A 23,810-nucleotide genomic window follows, 5' to 3' on the forward strand; every position below is an offset into this window, starting at 1 on the left:
GGCACACCAACCGGTTCATATTCAAAAAGTTGTAGTTGCGGTTCTCATTCATAATAAAATATTTTTAATTAATAGATATTTTATTTACAAAATGTAATTAATTAAATGATATATTAATAATAATAATAATAGTAATAACATTTTTGTGATTTTAAGTCAGTTTGATGAGTATTTTTATCTTATTTTATTGTGTATATATATATATATATATATTTTTATTTTTTTCTCAAATTCGTCAACTATTGCTTCATAAAAACAAATTTGATAGCAAGAAAGAAGAAGTAAGTTGTACAAATTAACCAGAGCGTAAATGATTTAAAAACAGTGGCCGGTTGGAAGGTCCTGGCATTGACCATAAGGTCACCAATGAGAATCACCAACGTCCAAAAGGTAAGGTGACATTGCTTTCAAATGTGCACCTAATGTCTTCCATAGCCATCTTTCTTTCCTAACTGAACTGTTACAGTTCCACCAAAACTCACTATAAATAGCTTTGTTCCTCCCCACAATGAATCTTCACAAAGCCATTCCCCAACCCTACCCCAGGTGTCTTCTTCTTCTTCTTCGTCTGTGCCCTACCATGGCTTTTCTTCTTGCAATCAAGGCCCTCCCAATCCTGGCTCTTGCCCTTGCCTTATGCGTGCACCCCACGTTCGGTGAGTCAATCTAATTCAATGTTTGCGATTGCGTTCCATTAAAGTTTTTATATTTATTATTTTATTAAGAATAATAATAGACGATATTGAAAGCGGTACACACAAGTACATGACAAGGCGCTTTCCTACGACTACGAATCATAAGTTTGTTTGTCTTCGCAATGATTTAAAAAATTGATTTTTGTATTTCCAAACAAAATAAGTTTCAAGAATGTATTTAATAAATCCATTTTTAAAAGAAGAAAAAAACCACTTCCGTTTCCAAAATCATTGCTATATAAAATAATAAAAACTTCAAATGATATTTCTTTACATCAAAATTTATAATCCATATAGGAATGCTACTTAAATATTTAATTTTATTATATTTAGAGTGATATTTCTTATATATTAAAATTAAATATTTAAATGGCATTTTAGTAATTGACATGAGTTCTTTTAACAACTTATTTGATAAGTGGGTATTCTAAAATTTGTTTTTTCACGAGTTATAAGCGGTGATGCATGCGTGAATGCAGGTGAAGGAACAGAGTGCGAGAATCTGAACAAGAACTCGTGCTCGTTTGCGGTATCGTCGTCCGGCAAGCGCTGCGTGCTGGAGAAGACGGTGAGGAGAACCGGCGAGGAAGGTTACATTTGCAGGTCGTCGGAGATCGAGGCTGACAAGATCAAGGACTGGATCGAGACCGATCACTGCGTCGAATCCTGCGGCCTCGACAGAACCGCGCTCGGAATCTCGTCGGACTCTCTTCTGGAGTCTCAATTTGCGCAGAAGCTTTGCTCGTCGCAGTGCTACAATGGATGCCCCAACGTCGTCAACCTCTACTTCAATCTTGCCGCCGGCGAAGGTACGCTCCTAATTAACGCAAAAAATAAATGAAGTAAGAAAGAAAATATTCATTACAAGTGGCAGATGATTACAGAAATCCTATCATTTCATTGATAGCATCTCTGATCAAATCGCTTAGGAGAATATTGAATACTGATTTGTTTGAACTGGCAGGTGTGTTTCTTCCGAAGTTCTGTGAAGCGCAAGCGAAAATTGCACGGAGAGGAATGGCGGAGGTGATAAGGAGCTCTGGATTTGTTGCAGAAGGGCCGGAATCAGGAAGCGTGCACGCGGTGAAGTTCACGGATGCTCCGGCTATGGCTCCCTACTGATCTTCTTCGTCAATCATCTTCTTATTATAGTTACATATACATGGGTTTCTAATTAGGTTTAGCTTACAATAAGAAAGAAATCTCCAGATCCAAAGGCTTATGTAGGTGTGATCCGTTTTGTTTCTCCTATCAATTTCCATACGAATGAAACTATGCATCATCCACCACATGAGTACGTTTTTTTTTGTTTTGTTTGTCCCTATGGTTGAAGTGTGCAACGTATAAATTTAATGAACATCCATAATAACCACAAAGAATTTAATTTATGAATCCTCAGCGTATACGTCAAGTGGTCAGCTAAGTAATATAAGTTCATATCAATGGTCGTAAATTTGATCCTTACCCTGCATAATAAAACAAAGTTTCATATTTACGATTTATTTCTTTTACCAGAATTAAGGACATAAACGATGAATACCGAAGCGATCATCCTAAGAGTTCAATTCATGAAATTTAAGTTATTTACTCGTTTGCTGCATAAATTTAAAGTTTTCAAATTAAGGGAAATAAAATTTTATAGGGAAAATAAAGGACTATATAGCATTGTGATCGTGGTGGCCATTGCTGGGCTGGCCCAGTGTTGGGCTCTACAACCAGCAATGCTATGAAGGCCCGAACCGGAGCAGCTAGACATCGAGCCCAACTCCTTATATCCAAGTTTATGCTAAACATCACATTAAGCAATCCAATCAACATATAAAAATAAGTTAATATGGATGCTTTTAAGCTAGGTTGACTTGAGTTTTATATATAATTAGAAAAAGATTATTTATGATTGGATTTAGGACGAACTCAATCCAACCTAATCAAAATTAGTTATCATCCAGTGGGGTCTTGATTTTCAAGCCTAGAGAGTGGAAATCTTATTAAATTTCTTGGGATGCATTTTCAACTTGAGCGAAATCTTAACCCACCCGTCAAATTAAGGTAAATAAAATTCTATATAGGAAAAGCAAAGCGATAATGTGGTGGCGTGGCGGCGGCTATGTTGGGCCAATAAAGACTTGGGCTCTAAAACTCTCGATGCTATATGGGGGCCGAATGAGAGTAGCCAGACATCAAGCGAAAACTTGTTTCTACGGCTCAACAAGGAAGCACCAAAATTTAATCCAACCAAATAAAACTATTGAACCACGACTTTCAGTTTCAATTGTGAAAAATTAAAGTAACGCCCTCAATATCACAATAGGGATCTAGTCTAGAAAATAAAACCTGGAATCTTTGGAAAAATAGTTAATCATGAAACCTTAAATTCTAAAAATAAATCCTAGAAATTTTGACCAAAAGTCTCCCAAATTGAGTGTAATTTTAAATTTACCTTTAAAAAGTATGAAATCCCGAAATAGTGAATTTTACCAGATTTTTTTTTTTATTTTAACCTGAATCTAAATTCCCAATATTAGAATGCTACTTTTATTTAACCATGGGTTGTCATCTAGTCCTATTAGATGTTGTCTACCTGTTAAAATATGATATAATAAATTAATATGTAATTCATTGAACAATGAGATAACAAAAATTATTACTGTTGAAATTCTTTCTTTCTTTTTTTTTTTTTTTTTTGGTAATTATATTTTTTTTTATCTATCTGTCCATGGTGAATAATTTTTTCCACTCATTATTCAGGTCAATTAAATATCATTTTGACATGGAATACTTCAACGGCAATATTAAAAGAGACTGATGACGATCCATAATTAAAACTAAACAAAAATAAGATATTCTTATTGCAATAACTAAAATTTTAAAATTACAAACTCAAATAGAGTTCATATTTTTTTATTTTATAGTAATAGTAGTAGAATGCTAGCTAGAATGAGGTGAGGTGAGGCCTCCCTTCCCTTGTGATTTTGGGCAAGCAGAGCCTCCAGTTGTGACAAGAGAAATCGAGCACTAGCAGTGGGTTGGTGTATAAAGCAGAGCAGACAGAGGACACATTGGGACAGATTACAGTCATTTCCACTTCAATTGGTTGCTCTCTCTCTTTCTATCTATAGTTACTTCGTCGTTGTGCGTTCCGGAATCCGATCCGCCAGCCCAATCCTTCTGATCTGATATTATTATTACGCATCTCTAAACCGCGTGCATTGCCGACGCCAGCTGTGCCCCATCGGGCAGCCGAAGCAGTAAAAACTCAGAATTGCCCTGCTTTGAATATTCTTTGCCAAAACATGGGTAATTCTTATATTTTGTTGGGGGTCTTTATTTATTCGCGAATTTATTAGGTTTATAATAAATTCAGTAATGGGTTATTTTTAATTAATTCAATTCAATAATTATTAATTATTAAAATTTATTAAACTCAACCAAATTTATTATAATATCATTTTTACTAAAGTATTCCCTTTTTGCCGATTTAGTTTAATTGCATTTTGACGTCTCATTTGTCTAAAGTATCATTCATTATTCATTTGTCCTTGATATTTGTGAGGTGGGATCCAGAAGAAGGCACGACCCGTATATTGACTGGGGACCCGGGAGCCATGCTAGGCCGACCTACTAGAACCGTCGACGGTGATGTGACGGCTCCCCACTTGGAGCAACCACGGGGACTTGATTTTCAATATCACACGTGGCATGCAGTCACGGCGGTCGTCATCAACGTGTGATGTATTGTGTCACAGCAATGCCAGATTTATTTACCAGCCACAATTCACATCGTAATGCCACGACAGAAAGCGAGTTCGGGATTGCGTGCCCTGACGATATGTCGCATCGATATATACTGCTCCTGGAATATGCCCTCTGCCACGTGGTATTGTCATGCCAATATATAAATTAATAACACTCTTAACAATTCACGAGAATTAATAAACCGACGGTTTCAGTGTTTCCTATCAAATAATAAAACTGACGGTTACCAAATCCTTGATTAAAACTAGGGGTGGGCACGGTCCCATTTGGTCGCTTTTTAATATTTTTAATATGTTAAATTGTTCGTGCCCTTTTTTTTTATTAAATCAGATCGTGTGGTCTGTGGTAAACGAAAATCACACCCAATCACACTATATTTGCGGCGCAATTTATGAAATTGTAAAAAATATTCAAAATATTAATTCATCTATTTTCATGGTGAGATTTTTAGGATTTCATAAATTTTTTCATCAATCATTTAGTTCATAAATTAAAATAAATAAATAAATTACATATAAATAATCTTTCATTTATACAATCTATTTATAAATATATTGTATAAACATATATTTTGAGTCATGTATATAAAAATCATGAATCAAAATAAATTGTTTGGTAAATTATTTCATAATTTTTTTATTATTACATTATAATAATTGGATGGTTCAGTTCAAATTGAACCAAAAAATTCTCAAACTACAAACTGTACGATTTGAGAATTTCTCAAATTATGTCAAATTGCCCCCTTCAAAAAATCACCTGATGCGATGCGGTACAATTTGATTAAGTTGGCTTTCTTAATTTATCAATTTTTTTAAACAAACCTACTCCTAACCAAATAAATTACGCCAACAATTTTCAGTTAAACAAATAATTTAGTCCATGTTAACACCTATTCCAAGTACTATTAGTTAGATCATGTCATATAAAGAGGTATGTTATATGGGTTATGTTATTTGTACATCATTTATATATATCTTGAGTTATACAAGACACATAAATAATAAAAATACTCCTCGCATGATTGCACCTCACTACCTTGAGTGAGGGTATTTTAGATATTGGTATATCATTGTGTAGCCCAAAATATACACAATGATGTACCAATAACATTTTTCATGTTATATTGATAAACACAAGTTGGGAAGGGGAGAGGCATGGGTCCCAGATCAAAATTTTGATTTAGTGGGGTAAATTTCAATATAATAAATATAATTTTTTTTAAAAAAGATAATAATAATAATAACATTAAAATATAAATTTTTTTACAATTATTTATTATGATTTTTCATACTAAAAATTGCAATTGTTCAAGAAAGTTACGTTGATTATTTGAATATTTAGACTCATTATGATCATGGAAGGTTAGTCTTTGTCGTAGAAGAAATCAAACACAATTAATTAATGCATTCAGATGAATTCAATAATCACACAATATTTATTCTAACTGTTAGAAAAAAAATTACCTCAATATTTTACTCTTGATTCATTAAGATTTTACAGTTGTTTCTAACTTAATTGTGTGCACTATTGATATCTCTAATACGAGCTTAAATTTTATCATTTTTTTTAATTACTAAATTTTTTTCACAAAAAAATCACAAACTCTTTGTTTCTCATTATTTATTTTAAAAAGATAACAGTATAAATAAAATATTACATTTTTACTTATATTATATTCCAATCAATCACCAAATTCATTGAACCAAATTAGAATGGATTGTCTTGATTTCGAAGACCGACATAAATTTATTTATAAGTAAACTCTTTTAATTTGATCTCAAAAATTAACATTATAATTCATTATTATAATTCTTAATTTGAAATTCATATGAAGTTGTGCAATATTAATTTGTTCAATACTTGCTTTATTTGTTTCATTATTTTCTTTAATATTTGATTTAAAAAAAATTATGAACAAATTATAAAAAAATATTGTGATGGTTATTAGTGGGCCATTATATATTTGTTTTCTTCAATACATACTTTTTTTTTTTTATTTTTAGTAATAAATTATTGAAAAAAACAAAAAAAAAAATTATAGCCCAATGGGGGCAGTAGTAAATTATTGTAAAAATAAAAATTCTGGGCCTCACGTGACTGCCCTTGTGGGTCCCACCCTCTCCCTATAATATAAGTCTCACGCCCTCTCCTAATTTAACAAGAACAATAAACCAATTTACGTAATATGAATTTTTTTTTTAAAAAAACTTTTAATAAGAAAAACAAAATTAGTAAAATTTCTCCCAAAAAGGATAATGATGCATGATTTGATTTTGTCCTCCGACCCAACCGACCAATTGTATCAGATAATGTTAATTTAATAAAATAATTATTAAATAATAATTGTTACAGAATACCAACTTTATACAGAAGTGGGTGTACAGTACAGGACAATACTCCCAACCAACTAAATCACGTCATCAATCTTCACTACCTAATGTTAAACAAATAAGTTAGTCCATGTTAACCCCTATTCCCCAATACTATCAGTTACATCATGTCATATGAAGAGGCAGGCAGGCCTGTTCTGTCGATCGACGTGAATTGGAGGAGGGAGAGGTGTGGGTCCCACTCTTTTTTTATAGGGCCCACGTCCCCCCTTAATAATAAAAAAAATAATATAAATTAATAAAATTTCTCCCAAAAAGGATAATGATGTATTGTTTGATTGTGTCCTCTGACCCAGCCAGCCGGCCAATTGTAGGAATTTAATTTTCGCAAATGCTCTTTGCTTTGACAAAGGGTGATATGTGTATCATCATCTCCCCATAAATTCAAATTTTTTTGTTGATTTTGGTTTGTTTTGTTAACTTAATTAGTAAGAGTTGGTGGTGGTTTCCGTAAGATCAATCTAACTCACTTGTGATTATGTTGTTCTTGTATTCGTTCATTCATATCTTGAAGGTTTGCAATTTCTAAATGATGAAGGAACACAAGTTGCGGCTTTCAGTCTTTTTGTGGTCGACCAACGACCAGAAGAGGTGGAAGGAAGGAAGAGAAATCAAAGTAAAATTCAAATTGTGTGGGCTTTGGCTTTGCGTCCGTTGCAACTTGCGCAGAAAAGCCGAATGCGCGCGAGATGGTGGTCCCCCAGCCACCACCACCACCACCCAATTAAGCTCCCTTGGTTCTACCTGCTCCCTCCCTTTCCCTGCTTCTGCTTGGAAGGAGGACCTCCACATACAATGTACAAAGCTTAAGGGACTCTTAAATATAAAATTAAAGTAAATTTTAATTAAAATCTCACGCCTCGTCCATCTCTATACGATTTAAATGCGAAGAAAAGTATCCTGCGCATTTAAAGTGTCACGTTAGTAATATTTTTAAATTAATTTCATCTTATTAGTAATTTTGTAAATATATTTAACTGAGTTGCTATTATATTTACTACATCACTCTCATCATAAACATGCGTCAATAATATGTGATTAGTTTAAAAAATACTATTTTAATGTCTCGAGAGTATAAAAAAAATTCTCACCGTCTTTAGTTTAATATGATATCGCAAGTTAAATATATAATAATAATTATGAATATTTTTTTTTAAAAAAAAATTACAGAGTATGGTATCATATCTTTGAAATTTATATTATAATAATACGATATAATAATTACATTAATTATTTTCTCATTCAATAGGAAACAAAGAGGGCGTGTCCTAGTAAACTTGTTTTTTGACTTGTAAGAATTACGGTAGTATGCTCTAATATTATTATTATTATAATCATTTCTTATTGAATCATTACACCTTAACTATGTAGTGATTAAATTTATTAATACACTAAGGGGATATAAAATGAGTAAGATAATATTATAATATTTTCTGAATTAAGATATAAAATGATTAAGATAAAATTGAGATGCATTTTAAAAATTTTATCAAATTATTTGTTAAAATTTTTTGAATGTATTAGAGGACATATGTATTATTTTTTTTTATTTTAAATTTCAAGATAAATTTATCTAAAATAATTTAGATAAAAAGTCACGTGACTTATTTTTCAAGAGTTGATAGATAAATTTAACAAATATAATAAAAAAATATTTTTATTTAAAATATTTTTTATATCTATTTTTTTAATTTATATTTTAATTAATAAATACTACTTAACTACACTCCGTAGAGACTTAAACCCTAGTGACATAGTAGGTGACCAAATCCTGTCTAAGCACTAAAGTTAACGGAGCAAAACTAAACAAATAAAATGTTTATTTAATTTCAGTTAGTGACTTTAACCGTAAGGAAAAAAACAAAGGTATACCGATGCCATAAAGACTTGTACTAAAGCAGAATTCAGCAGGGAAAAAAGGGGGGGAAGAATTTTACCTAAAAAAGGAGGATGTTTACGTCAGAGGGATTAGTATATATTTTCCTTCTTGAAGCTGCAATAGTAAAGCAACATTTGGGCTTTATTTTGTCCCCCCTAAAGAAAGAATGGTGGTGAAATAATCACAAGCCCCCGTACTTGTTTGGTTGAGGATTTGGGCACGTATCAAATTAATCAATTAATTGAATTAGTACAGGTAGGTGTCATTCATCATACTAACTTGAAGTTGCATTATTATTATTATTATTATTATTATTATTTTGTCTCCGTATGCTAGCTAGCTAGCTAGCTAGGTGTAACGTTGGTATCTTCTCTACATGCTCTGCATATATCTCCCAACATTCTCAGCCTTTAATTTCATATAAATATATAAAATATTGAGTGAATTACATTACACATTAATTCTTTGTAGAAAAGGGAGCGACAATTTATTTTTGATTTAATGGTTTAATGTTGTGAGGTGAGGTTGATATTTTATTGTTTGTCCTTATTAATAACTCGTAAAAATTATTAATGTTATGTCACTGTGGAACTCTTGATTTGGTGTCAATAACCAACGTATTGATATTTTTATTTTTAAATTCCATTAAAATTTGATGAAAAATCAATAAAATAAAATAGGAAATATGAACCCTTAGAAATCGAAATCTGATGTTAAGTCTTCTTAGCTGAACAATTTTCAAGAATCCAAACGCGTCATCAATTCATTATCACTAACCAACCTGATCTCAACCTCCCTATTTTACCAAGTATTTCATTTTTATGCGACTCACAGCTTGGTATAATATTAAGTATGTTTAATAATATTTAAGCCCTAACGCCGCGTATGGCATTTTTATAGATTATAATTCCTTTTTCTGCTTTGTTGTCGCCAGTAGCACTGCTTAAAGCCAAACTTTCTCCGCCAACTTTGCTTATCTTATTGTGTATATTAAATTAAAATTGAAAAAGAAATTCACAAAAAAGAAAAAGAAAAGAGAGAGAGGGGAAAGACTGAGTAAGTCGCAAACAAACAGGGCCTTAGGCATCCGATCCGACTAATAAGCTAGATTCCACCCGGCCAACCAAAATCGGCTCCGAATGGTTTCGCCACGTGTCACACGGCCTCCCTCGAGTCCACCTTCCCGGATGAAGCCCTCTCGCCATGGAATCCGTGTGGATTTGCACGCCTATATAGAGCCCGCAACCGCCTCTCTTTTCTTCACTTCACGTTTTTCTTCTCTTCTCATCTCATCGTCTTCCCTATCTATCTATCGTATCCACTCTCGTTTCCCTGTTCTCAGCGATCTCTTTTGCTGTTTTCCGTTTTGTTTGATCGTAAGATATGGACCGATTCACGCTCACCGGATTGTTGAAGCAGGTCGCCGTGGAGTTTCCCTCCCGTAGAGCGATCTCCGTTTCCGGCAAGTTCGATGTCACGCATGGCCGTCTTCATGAGCTCATAGAACAGGCCGCTTCTCGCCTCCTCGTTGCCGGAGTTAAGCCCGGCGATGTCGTCGCACTCACCTTCCCCAACACCATCGAGGTTTGTTTGATTTTTTTTTTTTTTTAATTTGTCGTTATTGTTCCACCGGTTCCTCCGCTGTAAAAAAATGTTTCTTCTTGTTTTTTATTTGGCGAATACAAATTTGAAACTGATTTCCAGCCGTTTACGCAACGCTAGTCGCTAGGTTTGTTGAGATTTGGGAATTTTTTAATTTAGTGCGTTTTACATCATTTTCTCGGTAGCCAAACAAAGGATTTTTGTCGCTTTCAAGCCGTTTAATCTTTCTTAACGTGGTTGCAGTTCGTGGTCATGTTTTTGGCCGTAATCCGCGTTCGAGCCACTGCTGCGCCGCTGAATCAGGCTTACACAACGGAAGAGTTTGAGTTCTACCTCTCCGACTCGGAGTCCAAGCTCTTGTTGACATCAAAACAAGGAAATGAGCCGGCTAAAGCCGCTGCGTCGAAGCTCAAAATCCCACACGTGACAGCTGAGTTGCCTCAGCCCGACTCGGATGTCACGCTCTCTTTGACTCAATCCGAGTCAAACCTAGACGAGGTCGCCAAAATCGAGAACGAGCCATCCGATGTCGCTTTGTTCCTACACACTTCCGGCACCACGAGTCGGCCCAAAGGCGTTCCGTTAACTCAGCTCAACTTAGCTTCGTCCGTCAAAAACATCAAGTCGGTTTACAAACTCACCGAATCGGACTCTACTGTCATCGTCCTCCCGCTCTTCCACGTCCACGGACTCCTCGCCGGGCTACTGAGTTCGCTCGGCGCCGGTGCCGCTGTTGCTCTCCCGGCTGCCGGCCGGTTCTCGGCCTCAACATTCTGGTCAGACATGAATAAGTACAACGCCACATGGTACACAGCCGTCCCTACCATACACCAAATCATACTCGACCGCCACCTCAGCAAGCCCGAGTCCTCTTACCCGAAACTCCGGTTTATTCGGAGCTGCAGCGCCTCACTCGCCCCAGCCATAATGGCCCGGCTTGAGGAGTCGTTTGGCGCGCCGGTGTTGGAGGCTTATGCCATGACGGAGGCGAGCCATCTCATGGCATCCAACCCGTTACCCCAGGATGGCCCGCACAAACCCGGGTCGGTTGGAAAACCCGTGGGTCAGGAGATGGGTATATTGGATGAAAATGGTGTGGAACAAGGGGCTGGTGAAAGTGGGGAGGTTTGTATTAGGGGACCGAACGTGACCCTAGGGTACAAAAACAACCCGGAAGCTAATAAATCTGCGTTTCGATTCGGGTGGTTCCACACTGGAGACCTCGGGTTCTTGGACTCGGATGGATATCTGCATCTTGTTGGGCGCATCAAGGAGTTGATCAACCGTGGAGGTAAGATTTTTCATTCATGTCATATTCCTATGTGGTTTAAATTCTCTTATCGGTTTCAATCTACTACTTTCACACAAACCGAAAAATTCAAACGTGCAATCAATCGACCTTGTATTTATTTGTACCATGTTATTTGGGTCAATTGGGTGAGTTTTTAGGTCATCTTTATGGCGCGCCTGAAGATGTAGGATTATCCTTCATTTTTAGGTCATTTGGGTAAGTTTGGCAGTTTAGCTCACACCTGACGATTCAGGATGAGATGGAAGCATTGACTAATCAGCCACCAAGACATCAACCACTGGTTATTGTCAGAAAAGTTTCCCGTGGTTCTTTTTCGTTTACTAGAGTCCTTCTGATTAGAAGATTCGGAAGGGTACTTTTGATTGAAATTTTGCATGTAAACTCAAAAGTTTGGTTAGTTCCAAATAGATAAAAAAAAAGGTTACCCAATTCACATAAACTTTTGCCACGGCTTTCTTGTGAAAATCTTCAGGGTTTTATACAAATCATGAACGAAATTTGATAGACAGTCATGAAAAGGAACCAAAAATTGAGCCATAGGGGAACAAGAACATAATGGTACGATTCATCATGTTTGGCAATAACTTGTGAAAATTGAATTTAGTTGAGTCTAAACTGCCTTCATGAATCTTGTCGAGTGTCATCTTCCTAATGACTAAGGGGGGGATACATTTTCGGGTAGAAAGACTGGGCAGATCAAAAGGTCGTTCTTTTAGACAGAAGTTAGATAGTTTATGATCTACCTCTCAATCTCTCTTCTCTCTCTCTCTCTCTCTCTCTGATTTCCCTCCCTGTCTTTCTGCCTTTCCTCTTCCTCTGAAATTCTTCTCATTTTCTTCTAATTTCTTAACCGAATTTGCACTAATTCAGTGAGAATTTCCTGTCAGATTCAAGGATCTGGCATCGAGTTAAAAATTACATGATGTTGGCAATTCTGACATAATAATTTCGTGTATTTTGCAGGAGAGAAGATCTCACCAATTGAAGTGGACTCCGTCCTTCTATCTCATCCCTACATAAATCAAGCGGTAGCTTTCGGAGTTCCCGATGACAAATACGGCGAAGAGGTAAACTAACTGAAAATTCCATCCTAACCAGCCCTTCAATATTATCCTGAACTTTCTGGAAGATGGTTGCATCGTCCACGTTGCATGGTCTCTTTCATGATTCTGTGGTCTACAATGGCACAGAGTTACTTGACCATGGAAGAAACCACTAGAACTCTCCCACATGCTTGCCGTGTACGCATTCAGCCCATCGTTTTCCTCAATACGAACTCTTGATCTAAGTTATTGATTTTGAAACAGGGACGAACGCCTAACGTTGAAAGTGAAATATTTTTCTACTTTTTGACTTCGAAAATTTATGTTTCAATCCTTAAAGACACCGGCTCATGACCTTTTGACCTTTTAGATGACCCCTCATTTATGAAATTACATAGAAACCCAATTGGTTTTGAGAAATATTTCCCCAATCACTTAGATTTAATCACCTTCATTTTTTCAACACTTCTATAACCCGAGTCTGGACTCTAATGCTATTAGAGTTAGTTGTATTGAGTTTTCATCTGTAGCAAATATATGTATATATATGCATAAAAGAGGCTGTGAAAATGACATTTTCATCATCTGTCTTGTTCACAGATAAACTGTGCTGTAATTCCCAATGAAGGATCAAATATAGATGAAGCAGAGGTGAGGAGCTTCTGCAAGAAGAATGTTGCAGCATTTAAGGTGCCCAAGAAGGTTTTCATCACCGATTCGCTGCCAAAGACTGCTACCGGGAAGATCCAACGGCGGATCGTGGCGGAGCACTTCCTTGCCCAAATCTCTACCGCCAAAGTTCCCAAGTTTGGAGCCTAGACCGCAGCTATTTGTTTGCTTCCGATTAGTAGTATGTCATTGTCAGCATTATTATCGCTGATAGGGTAAAGAAAGTTCAACATCCGTTGCGCGTATAGATAAATTGCTTTGTTATAGAAGTTCAAAGAAGATGGTGTTCTTTCATTTTTATCAATGAATTGTTATTACTATTCAATATAATCAATGAATTGTTATTACTATTCAATATATAATCATTGTTCAGATTTCTGGATTGTCTACTACACTTGTTTCTCCACCCCACATTGTAGTGGCAGTGATTATTTGGAAAATATTGAATGTAACGGTCATATCATCATTATAATGTAATATTATATGTTATTCATATTGTATTACGTATTTAAATTGTAAATATATAATAATTATTCATTATCATGTATGTATGATCTATATATATGGAAGCATATGGTGTAATGTGATATTTTTTTGGTGTTTTACATTTCTGTTTTTAAGACTTTAAGAAATTGTTATATGTATTTCCCGCATCACCTCGCATGGGCCAGACTCGGTCCGATAGATCGGCCCAATCACTCAAGGCCAAGAAGGCCCGGACGACCTCGTCAAGGAAGGTCCAGCCTCCACCAAAAATTCGGAACTCGTAAAGCGAGCATATGGCGAGCTCCCGATAATCCCCCAACGAGCTCAGAGCAATCGACTAACGAGCTCCTGAAATATCCTCCAGATCGCTGGACCATCCAGGTCGCTGGCCTAAAACCTCCAGCTCGCATGAGCGGCAAAGCTGCTGAGAAGTCAGAGGTAGGGTCCGATCACTTTATCTGTAACAGCCCATGCCCCTCGTAATGAGGATCCCACTCCCGGTCTTGCGAAGGCGGTAAGAACTGTTTGTCCCCCATTATACAAACACTGTATTTTTATATATTATCTAGATTGTAAAAGCCCCTCAAAATAAATGAAAATCAAAGAGACCATGAGGGGCAAGGAGGACAAGAAAAAAAATAATCAGATACCGCCACTCTGAGAGAATAATCAGATGGCAGCTGTGGACTAGGCATCGTTCTGGCCGAACCACGTAAAAGATTCTGGTGTACACGCTTGGAACTTTGGGGGGAGGGGTTTTCTTCCTTCCTTCTCGGTATTTTTGGATTGACTCACCGCGGCCCAAAACGAATCACGGTCGGCCGAAATCAAACGTCGACATTTTTGCGCTAGAGGAAGGGGCCGCTCTGATCAATAGCCATGGCTAGAGGAAGGAATACTAGAAGTTCCGAGGCGGCGGTCGACCCACCTGAAAATCACCACGACCGACCACGAGACTTACCACCAAATGGAGGACCCATTGCCCCGACAACCGATACTCCTTTGTCGCCACCCGCCGGAGACGCTCCCGGCATACCACCACGGGTCCCTGTCCAGCCTACTGTCCAAATCACTGGGACAGGGACGATCCGGGACTGGCAGCAGCGCCAGGAAGCATTGGAGAATACGGTAATGCAACTCGCTGACGCGGTCAGAATTCTGGCCCAAGCTCAAGCACGGGCTGTCCACGACCCACCGGCGTCGCCTCGCAGGGTCCGCCAACCGGGGGAGGAGAGACACCCACCCGCGGAAGAAGATATCGGGGATAACTATTCGTCCCCAATTCACCGCTCCCCAGTCCGAGAAAGAAGCAGGCGATCGCAAGCCCAGCAATCAGTAGGACCGGACTCAACTGTGGAAGAGCTGTATCAAAGGGTGCGACAGCTGGAAGAACGACAAGGAGTCCGCAGCCAGAACAATGGCCGTGGGGATAGGACGCCGTTCGCCAGAGAAATTGAGCTCGAACCCCTGCCCCGGAGGTTTAAGGTCCCGAGCATGCCACAATATAATGGGGACAGCGACCCCTATGATTACCTGGATGCGTACAACGTGCAAATGGATCTACAGACAACCAGCTCGCTGGCTAAATGTCGCGCCTTCCCAGCAATCTTAGGAGACATCCCCCGAGCTTGGTTCAGGAGCCTTCCGCCTCGTAGCATCAACAGCTGGGAAGAATGCCAACAGAGGTTCCTTAACCAATACAGGGCTCTAAGGAGGCAGCTCGCGCCACCTCGCCACCGTATTCCAGAAAGCAAACGAGCCATTAAGGGATTACATCGCCAGGTTCAGGCGCGAGGTGAGCAACGTCGAGGATCCCTCGGATGAAAGTATCCTAACGGCGATCTCCGCCGGCCTCCGAAAAGACGGAAAGCTCTACGAGAGCATCTACCGAACCCCGGTCAAAGACCTGGGGGAATTCTATGAACGAGCTTCCAAGGAAATCCGATGGGAAGACGCCTTCGGGACGAAGAAGCCCGTCGGGTCGAGAGAAGAAGCTGGGGGCTCCAGCCAGAATAAGAGAAGGCACAACGGAGATGCCAGAAGAGAAGCTCGGGATGAGCGCTCTAGTAATGAAGTGTTCAAGCTAGCTCGAAAGGCAGAGGGAGATGAGCGACCTCATAGATCACAGCGCTTTGACAGCTACTTGATTAGTGATTAATTTTATAAAAATTTTATTATAATTATACCCTTCTTTTGATCTTAAAAATAGTTTAAATTAGATATTAATATATATTTTATGGTTATATGCAAGTTTAAATTGAAAAATGAATGAAATGAAATTTTAAAGTAAAATTTAATAATAATAATAATAATATATAAAATTATATATAATACATATACATCATTATATGCATTCATGTAATATATATATAATATAATATAATATATATATATGTGTCATGTGTAATACATATATATAATATATAATTTATTAATAACATTAAATTATTTTTATTTTTTTTTTAGGCATGAAGAATTAAAGCCCATGAAGAATTAAAGTCCATGAAGAATTCAAGTCCATGAAGAAATCAAACCCATGGAGAAATCAAGCCCATGAAGAATTCAAGTCCATGAAGAAATCAAGCACATGAAAAATTAAAGTCCATGAAAAATTCAAGCCCATGAAGAATTAAGGCCCAATTTGAGCAACCCATGGAAGATATTATTTGGAGAAGGCCCAAGGATTATTTTTAATCCTAATGAAGATTAAAAACCAATTTATAGAAATCTATTTTTATTTTTTATGTGAGAGCTTTATTAGGTGTGTTTTTTAGCTAAAATCCATTTAACTATTAGGTGGATATTATAGCTAAAATCCATTTAACTTTATGAATGCTTTATTAGGTATGTATTTTAGCTAAAATTCATTTAATATTAGGTGTGTATTATAGCTAAAATCCATTTAACTTTAAGTGTGTGAGTGCCCATTAGATATAATTATGTCTAGTTGAATAATTGAAATTGTGTGGTTTGTATTGCATCTTGTGGCCTATAAATAGATCACTTGATTGCATTTGTAAGTGTGATTATTATTCTTGAATAAAAGTTTAGTTGTTTCCTTATAATTCTCTCTTTGAGAATTGTTCTTGTTCTTTCCCCTTTTCTTTAGTATTCTCTCTTGTGATCTTACTTCCTTCCTTTTTTCTTTTAAATTCTTATGTCATTTATTATTACTTTATTATTCACCGCCTAAATGGCCGGTTAATTTGTGCCTTTAAATTTCTGCAATTGTAATCATTTAATTATTCACCGCCTAAATGGACGGTTAGTTTATGCCTTTAAATTTCTTGTCATTTTAATTCTTGTTATTTAATTATTCACCGCCTAAATGGCCGGTTAGTTTATGCCTTTAAAATTTCTTGTCATTTAAATTCTGTTATTTAAATTACGTCGTTTAAATTCATGTCAATTAACTTTTAAATGGAAATGAGTAGCTAAATCTAATATTGGGTTAAGGCAAGGACAGTGTCCAACGCCAATGATTCCCAAAGAAAGCTGCGCTTTAAATAAATAACATTAATTTAAATTTCAGTATGAGTGTATCTTAATTATTGAGAAATCACTAGGTTTGGATTGGAGCGTAAGCCTAACTTAGAGCTTTCATGCCATGTATGAGAGTTACTAGAACTGGAAACGCTATAATACCCAAACCCGGATGATTAATTTAGTTGTTTTGTGTATTAATTGCAATTGAATTTATGGTGGTTGCTTAAATTAGAATCCCGCATATCATGTATGGGGATTGCTTAACCTAGAACTATCATCATCTCTAATTGCATTTAATAACAAACCCTCATATCTGAAATTAAATTAATGTTGCTAATCTTTTATGCTAAAATTTGGGAATCAACGGGTTGGCACTGAAATTGTCTTAACTCAAGTACTATCCAATTTTATATTCTCACTTAAAGTATTTATTTCAATTACTGCCTCAATTTATTTCCTAGTATCTGTTGTTTAAAAAACCATAAAAAACCTTGTTGCCAATTTATCCAAATGCGTGTGTGCTTGTGTGACATTCTTTTTATTTTGCCATAAATAAATCTCTCAGTAGACGACTTGGACTCATTCAGAAAATATAAATTTAAATTTGGACTACAACTGCACTCGTACACTGACGAGTAAAAACCTCTCACCTAAACAAAGAAAAAAATATAAAATTTTTATTGTGTTTTGTTTTGTGTTTTAATTGCAGGGTGGGAGTGCAGTCAAATTTTGGCGCCGTTGCCGGAGAGATTGAGGCAAAAACAAAAAGGAAAAAAAAAATATAAGAAGAAGCATCTCCTGATAAATTCGGTAACTCTGTTTCTTTTTACTTTATTTTTATTTGTGCATAGTGTATGATACTTAGGTCAGGTAAAACTGTAGAAAATCAGTCACTCATGTCTCAACACAATGAGAACATGCCACTTCCACAGAACATGTCTGCACGTGGTAGTGACCACGGTCGACCCACCTGAAAATCACCACGACCGACCACGAGACTTACCACCAAATGGAGGACCCATTGCCCCGACAGCCGATACTCCTTTGTCGCCGCCCGCCGGAGACGCTCCCGGCATACCACCACGGGTCCCTGTCCAGCCTATTGTCCAAATCACTGGGACAGGGACGATCCGGGACTGGCAGCAGCGCCAGGAAGCATTGGAGAATACGGTAATGCAACTCGCTGACGCGGTCAGAATTCTGGCCCAAGCTCAAGCACGGGCTGTCCACGACCCACCGGCGTCGCCTCGCAGGGTCCGCCAACCGGGGGAGGAGAGACACCCACCCGGGGAAGAAGATATCGGGGATAACTATTCGTCCCCAATTCACCGCTCCCCAGTCCGAGAAAGAAGCAGGCGATCGCAAGCCCAGCAATCAGTAGGACCGGACTCAACTGTGGAAGAGCTGTATCAAAGGGTGCGACAGCTGGAAGAACGACAAGGAGTCCGCAGCCAGAACAATGGCCGTGGGGATAGGACGCCGTTCGCCAGAGAAATTGAGCTCGAACCCCTGCCCCGGAGGTTTAAGGTCCCGAGCATGCCACAATATAATGGGGACAGCGACCCCTATGATTACCTGGATGCGTACAACGTGCAAATGGATCTACAGACAACCAGCTCGCTGGCTAAATGTCGCGCCTTCCCAGCAATCTTAGGAGACATCCCCCGAGCTTGGTTCAGGAGCCTTCCGCCTCGTAGCATCAACAGCTGGGAAGAATGCCAACAGAGGTTCCTTAACCAATACAGGGCTCTAAGGAGGCAGCTCGCGCCACCTTGCCACCTCGCCACCGTATTCCAGAAAGCAAACGAGCCATTAAGGGATTACATCGCCAGGTTCAAGCGCGAGGTGAGCAACGTCGAGGATCCCTCGGATGAAAGTATCCTAACGGCGATCTCCGCCGGCCTCCGAAAAGACGGAAAGCTCTACGAGAGCATCTACCGAACCCCGGTCAAAGACCTGGGGGAATTCTATGAACGAGCTTCCAAGGAAATCCGATGGGAAGACGCCTTCGGGACGAAGAAGCCCGTCGGGTCGAGAGAAGAAGCTGGGGGCTCCAGCCAGAATAAGAGAAGGCACAACGGAGACGCCAGAAGAGAACCTCGGGAGGAGCGCTCGAGTAATGAAGTGTTCAAGCGAGCTCGAAAGGCAGAGGGAGATGAGCGACCTCATAGATCACAGCGCTTTGACAGCTACTTGATTAGTGATTAATTTTATAAAAATTTTATTATAATTATACCCTTCTTTTGATCTTAAAAATAGTTTAAATTAGATATTAATATATATTTTATGGTTATATGCAAGTTTAAATTGAAAAATGAATGAAATGAAATTTTAAAGTAAAATTTAATAATAATAATAATAATATATAAAATTATATATAATACATATACATCATTATATGCATTCATGTAATATATATATAATATAATATAATATATATATGTGCCATGTGTAATACATATATATAATATATAATTTATTAATAACATTAAATTATTTTTATTTTTTTTTTAGGCATGAAGAATTAAAGCCCATGAAGAATTCAAGTTCATGAAGAAATCAAACCCATGGAGAAATCAAGCCCATGAAGAATTCAAGTCCATGAAGAAATCAAGCACATGAAAAATTAAAGTCCATGAAAAATTCAAGCCCATGAAGAATTAAGGCCCAATTTGAGCAACCCATGGAAGATATTATTTGGAGAAGGCCCAAGAATTATTTTTAATCCTAATGAAGATTAAAAACCAATTTATAGAAATCTATTTTTATTTTTTATGTGAGAGCTTTATTAGGTGTGTTTTTTAGCTAAAATTCATTTAACTATTAGGTGGATATTATAGCTAAAATCCATTTAACTTTATGAATGCTTTATTAGGTATGTATTTTAGCTAAAATCCATTTAATATTAGGTGTGTATTATAGCTAAAATTCATTTAACTTTAAGTGTGTGAGTGCCCATTAGATATAATTATGTCTAGTTGAATAATTGAAATTGTGTGGTTTGTATTGCATCTTGTGGCCTATAAATAGATCACTTGATTGCATTTGTAAGTGTGATTATTATTCTTGAATAAAAGTTTAGTTGTTTCCTTATAATTCTCTCTTTGAGAATTGTTCTTGTTCTTTCCCCTTTTCTTTAGTATTCTCTCTTGTGATCTTACTTCCTTCCTTTCTTCTTTTAAATTCTTATGTCATTTATTATTACTTTATTATTCACCGCCTAAATGGCCGGTTAATTTGTGCCTTTAAATTTCTGTAATTTTAATCATTTAATTATTCACCGCCTAAATGGACGGTTAGTTTATGCCTTTAAATTTCTTGTCATTTTAATTCTTGTTATTTAATTATTCACCGCCTAAATGGCCGGTTAGTTTATGCCTTTAAAATTTCTTGTCATTTAAATTCTGTTATTTAAATTACGTCGTTTAAATTCATGTCAATTAACTTTTAAATGGAAATGAGTAGCTAAATCTAATCTTGGGTTAAGGCAAGGACAGTGTCCAACGCCAATGATTCCCAAATAAAGCTGCGCTTTAAATAAGTAACATTAATTTAAATTTCAGTCTGAGTGTATCTTAATTATTGAGAAATCACTAGGTTTGGATTGGAGCGTAAGCCTAACTTAGAGCTTTCATGCCATGTATGAGAGTTACTAGAACTGGAAACGCTATCATACCCAAACCCGGATGATTAATTTAGTTGTTTTGTGTATTAATTGCAATTGAATTTATGGTGGTTGCTTAAATTAGAATCCCGCATATCATGTATGGGGATTGCTTAACCTAGAACTATCATCATCTCTAATTGCATTTAATAACAAACCCTCATATCTGAAATTAAATTAATGTTGCTAATCTTTTATGCTAAAATTTGGGAATCAACGGGTTGGCACTGAAATTGTCTTAACTCAAGTACTATCCAATTTTATATTCTCACTTAAAGTATTTATCTCAATTACTGCCTCAATTTATTTCCTAGTATCTGTTGTTTAAAAAACCATAAAAAACCTTGTTGCCAATTTATCCAAATGCGTGTGTGCTTGTGTGACATTCTTTTTATTTTGCCATAAATAAATCTCTCAGTGGACTACTTGGACTCATTCAGAAAATATAAATTTAAATTTGGACTACAACTGCACTCGTACACTGACGAGTATAAACCTCTCACCTAAACAAAGAAAAAAATATAAAATTTTTATTGTGTTTTGTTTTGTGTTTTAATTGCAGGGTGGAAGTGCAGTCACTACTGTGCCCTGTCAGACCCCCAAGAAAGGATCTTCGCCATCGAAAGGAACAAAGAGGAATTCGGGAAGCCCAACCCGTTAAGAACCCCAAACAAATTCCGAAACAAAGAAAAATTTTGCGGGTACCACAACGAGGCGGGTCACAACACCTCGGAATGCTAGGCCCTAAGGGACGCCATCGAAGATCTGATAAGAAGAGGTCGCTTGAAAGATTACGTGGTGCGGCCGACAAATCAACCAAGCCAGCCGCCGGTACAGCAGTAGCCTCCCATCGATGATGACCAATCACCGGCTGTACGAACCATCTACACGATCCATGGCGGGCCCCACCTCGCTGGATCCTCCCACAAATCCCGCGATAAATACATACGAGAGGCCAACCATGTCTTGCTAGCGAGATCGGGCTAACAGCCGGTTCCCGGGAAGCGGCCTAGGGGTAACCCAATCCCAGAGAAGATGTTTTTCTCGGAAGAAGACGCCAGAGACGTCCATTGGCCGCACAACGACGCACTCGTTATACGAGCCCAGGTCGGCAACTCCGAAGTGCGAAGGATAATGGTGGACACGGGCAGCTCGGTAAATGTAATGTATAGAGCATGCTTCGATCAGATGGGTTTGGGACCGGAACAGTTGAGTTTGTCCCCAGAGCCACTCTATGGGTTCACGGGAGACGCAGTGATTCCCTTCGGTCGGATCAGCCTTCCCCTCACCATCGGGGATGCGTACCGCCAGGCCACTACTTTGGCAGAATTCCTAATAATTGACTGCCCCTCAGCATACAACGTCGTACTCAGAAGGCCGGCGATGAACGACCTGGATCTAGTCACCTCAACCAGGTCGCTTACGGTGAAATTCCCGACCCCCGACGGTGTAGGGTGTGTACGAGGCGAGCAGCACCTCGCAAGACGTTGCTATGAGGACGCCCTGAAAATGGGAGCAAAGGGAAAGAAAGTAAATATCATCGCAAAAGTCGGCCCGCGATCAACCGGCCGATGGGAGGACCTGGATCCACGCGAGGTCGACTGCGAAAAGCCCACCGGTCCCATGGAAGAGCTCTAAGATATCTCAGTCGGCGAGGCAGACGAGGAAAGGCACCTCAAGCTAGGCAAGAGTCTAGCCCCCGAGGTAAAATCCCAACTTACAGATTTCCTTAAAGCTAACCTTGATGTATTCGCATGGAACCACGAAGATATGGTGGGAATCGCCCCAGAAGTCATGTCACACAGGCTCAACGTAGATCCAGGCTACAGGCCAGTGCGCCAGAAGAGGAGGCCAATGACTCCGGAGCGTTATACCGCTCTTAAAGAAGAAGTGGACAAACTCTTGGCGAATAATTTCATCAAGGAAGCCCACTATCCGGTCTGGGTGGCCAACCCGGTCCTAGTAAAAAAGAAAAACGGGAAGTAGAGGACCTGCATCGACTTCACCGACTTGAACAAGGCCTGTCCTAAATACAGCTTTCCCCTCCCCAGAATCGATCAGCTCGTGGATGCAAGGGCTGGTCACCGCGTCCTCAGTTTCATGGATGCCTATTTAGGCTACAACCAAATCCCCATGAACCCCACGGACCAAGAGCACACCTCGTTCATAACCGACCGGGGGCTCTGTTGTTACAAGGTCATGCCCTTTGGATTGAAGAATGCTGGCGCGACCTACCAGAGGCTGGTCAATACGATGTTCGAAACACTGATCGAAAAAACCATGGAAGTATACGTTGACGACATGCTGGTAAAATCCGAGCAAGTGACGGACCACGTTTCCAATCTAAGAGAGACGTTTGGAGTCCTCAGGAAATATCATATGAAGCTCAGCCCGCTCAAGTGCGCCTTCGGTGTAGCCTCTGGAAAATTTCTTGGGTTTATGGTAAACAACAGAGGCATTGAAGCCAACCCAGACAAAATTAAGGCTCTGCTCGACATGAGGTCGCCCATAAGAAAGAAGGAGGTGCAAAGCCTCAATGGTCAGGTCGCGGCTCTGAGCCGTTTCATTTCAAAGGCAACTGACAAGTGTGCCCCGTTCTTCGAGCTTCTAAAAAAGGAGAAAGACTTCAGATGGACAGAAGAATGCGAGTTCGCATTCCAACAACTAAAGGAGTACATGGGACGGGCCCCACTGCTCGCCAAACCTAAGGAGGGAGAGAGGTTGACCTTGTACTTAGGAGTATCCCAACAGGCTCTCAGCGCGGTCCTCGTTCGGGGGGAAGAAGGGGTGCAGCACCCCATTTATTACGTCTCCAAAAGCCTAAT

At 38.3% G+C, this 23,810-nt stretch overlaps 2 protein-coding genes across 2 annotated transcripts; both read left to right on the plus strand.

Moving 5' to 3' along the window:
• Nucleotides 1-499: 499 nt before the first annotated feature.
• LOC127812305 (uncharacterized) lies at nt 500-1,981 on the plus strand. Its single transcript, XM_052352729.1, has 3 exons — nt 500-656; nt 1,175-1,504; nt 1,660-1,981. The coding sequence occupies exons 1-3, from the start codon at nt 509-511 to the stop codon at nt 1,815-1,817; spliced, it is 636 nt and encodes a 211-aa protein (XP_052208689.1). The 5' UTR covers nt 500-508; the 3' UTR covers nt 1,818-1,981.
• A 7,993-nt stretch (nt 1,982-9,974) lies between these two features.
• Nucleotides 9,975-13,727, plus strand: LOC127808154 (probable CoA ligase CCL9). Its single transcript, XM_052346563.1, has 4 exons — nt 9,975-10,307; nt 10,569-11,616; nt 12,601-12,704; nt 13,281-13,727. Exons 1-4 carry the CDS (start codon nt 10,107-10,109, stop codon nt 13,497-13,499), a joined length of 1,572 nt encoding a protein of 523 aa, XP_052202523.1. The 5' UTR covers nt 9,975-10,106; the 3' UTR covers nt 13,500-13,727.
• Nucleotides 13,728-23,810: the final 10,083 nt, after the last annotated feature.

This window comes from Diospyros lotus, chromosome 1, assembly GCF_014633365.1.
Source record: "Diospyros lotus cultivar Yz01 chromosome 1, ASM1463336v1, whole genome shotgun sequence".
Classification (NCBI taxonomy): Eukaryota; Viridiplantae; Streptophyta; class Magnoliopsida; order Ericales; family Ebenaceae; genus Diospyros; species Diospyros lotus.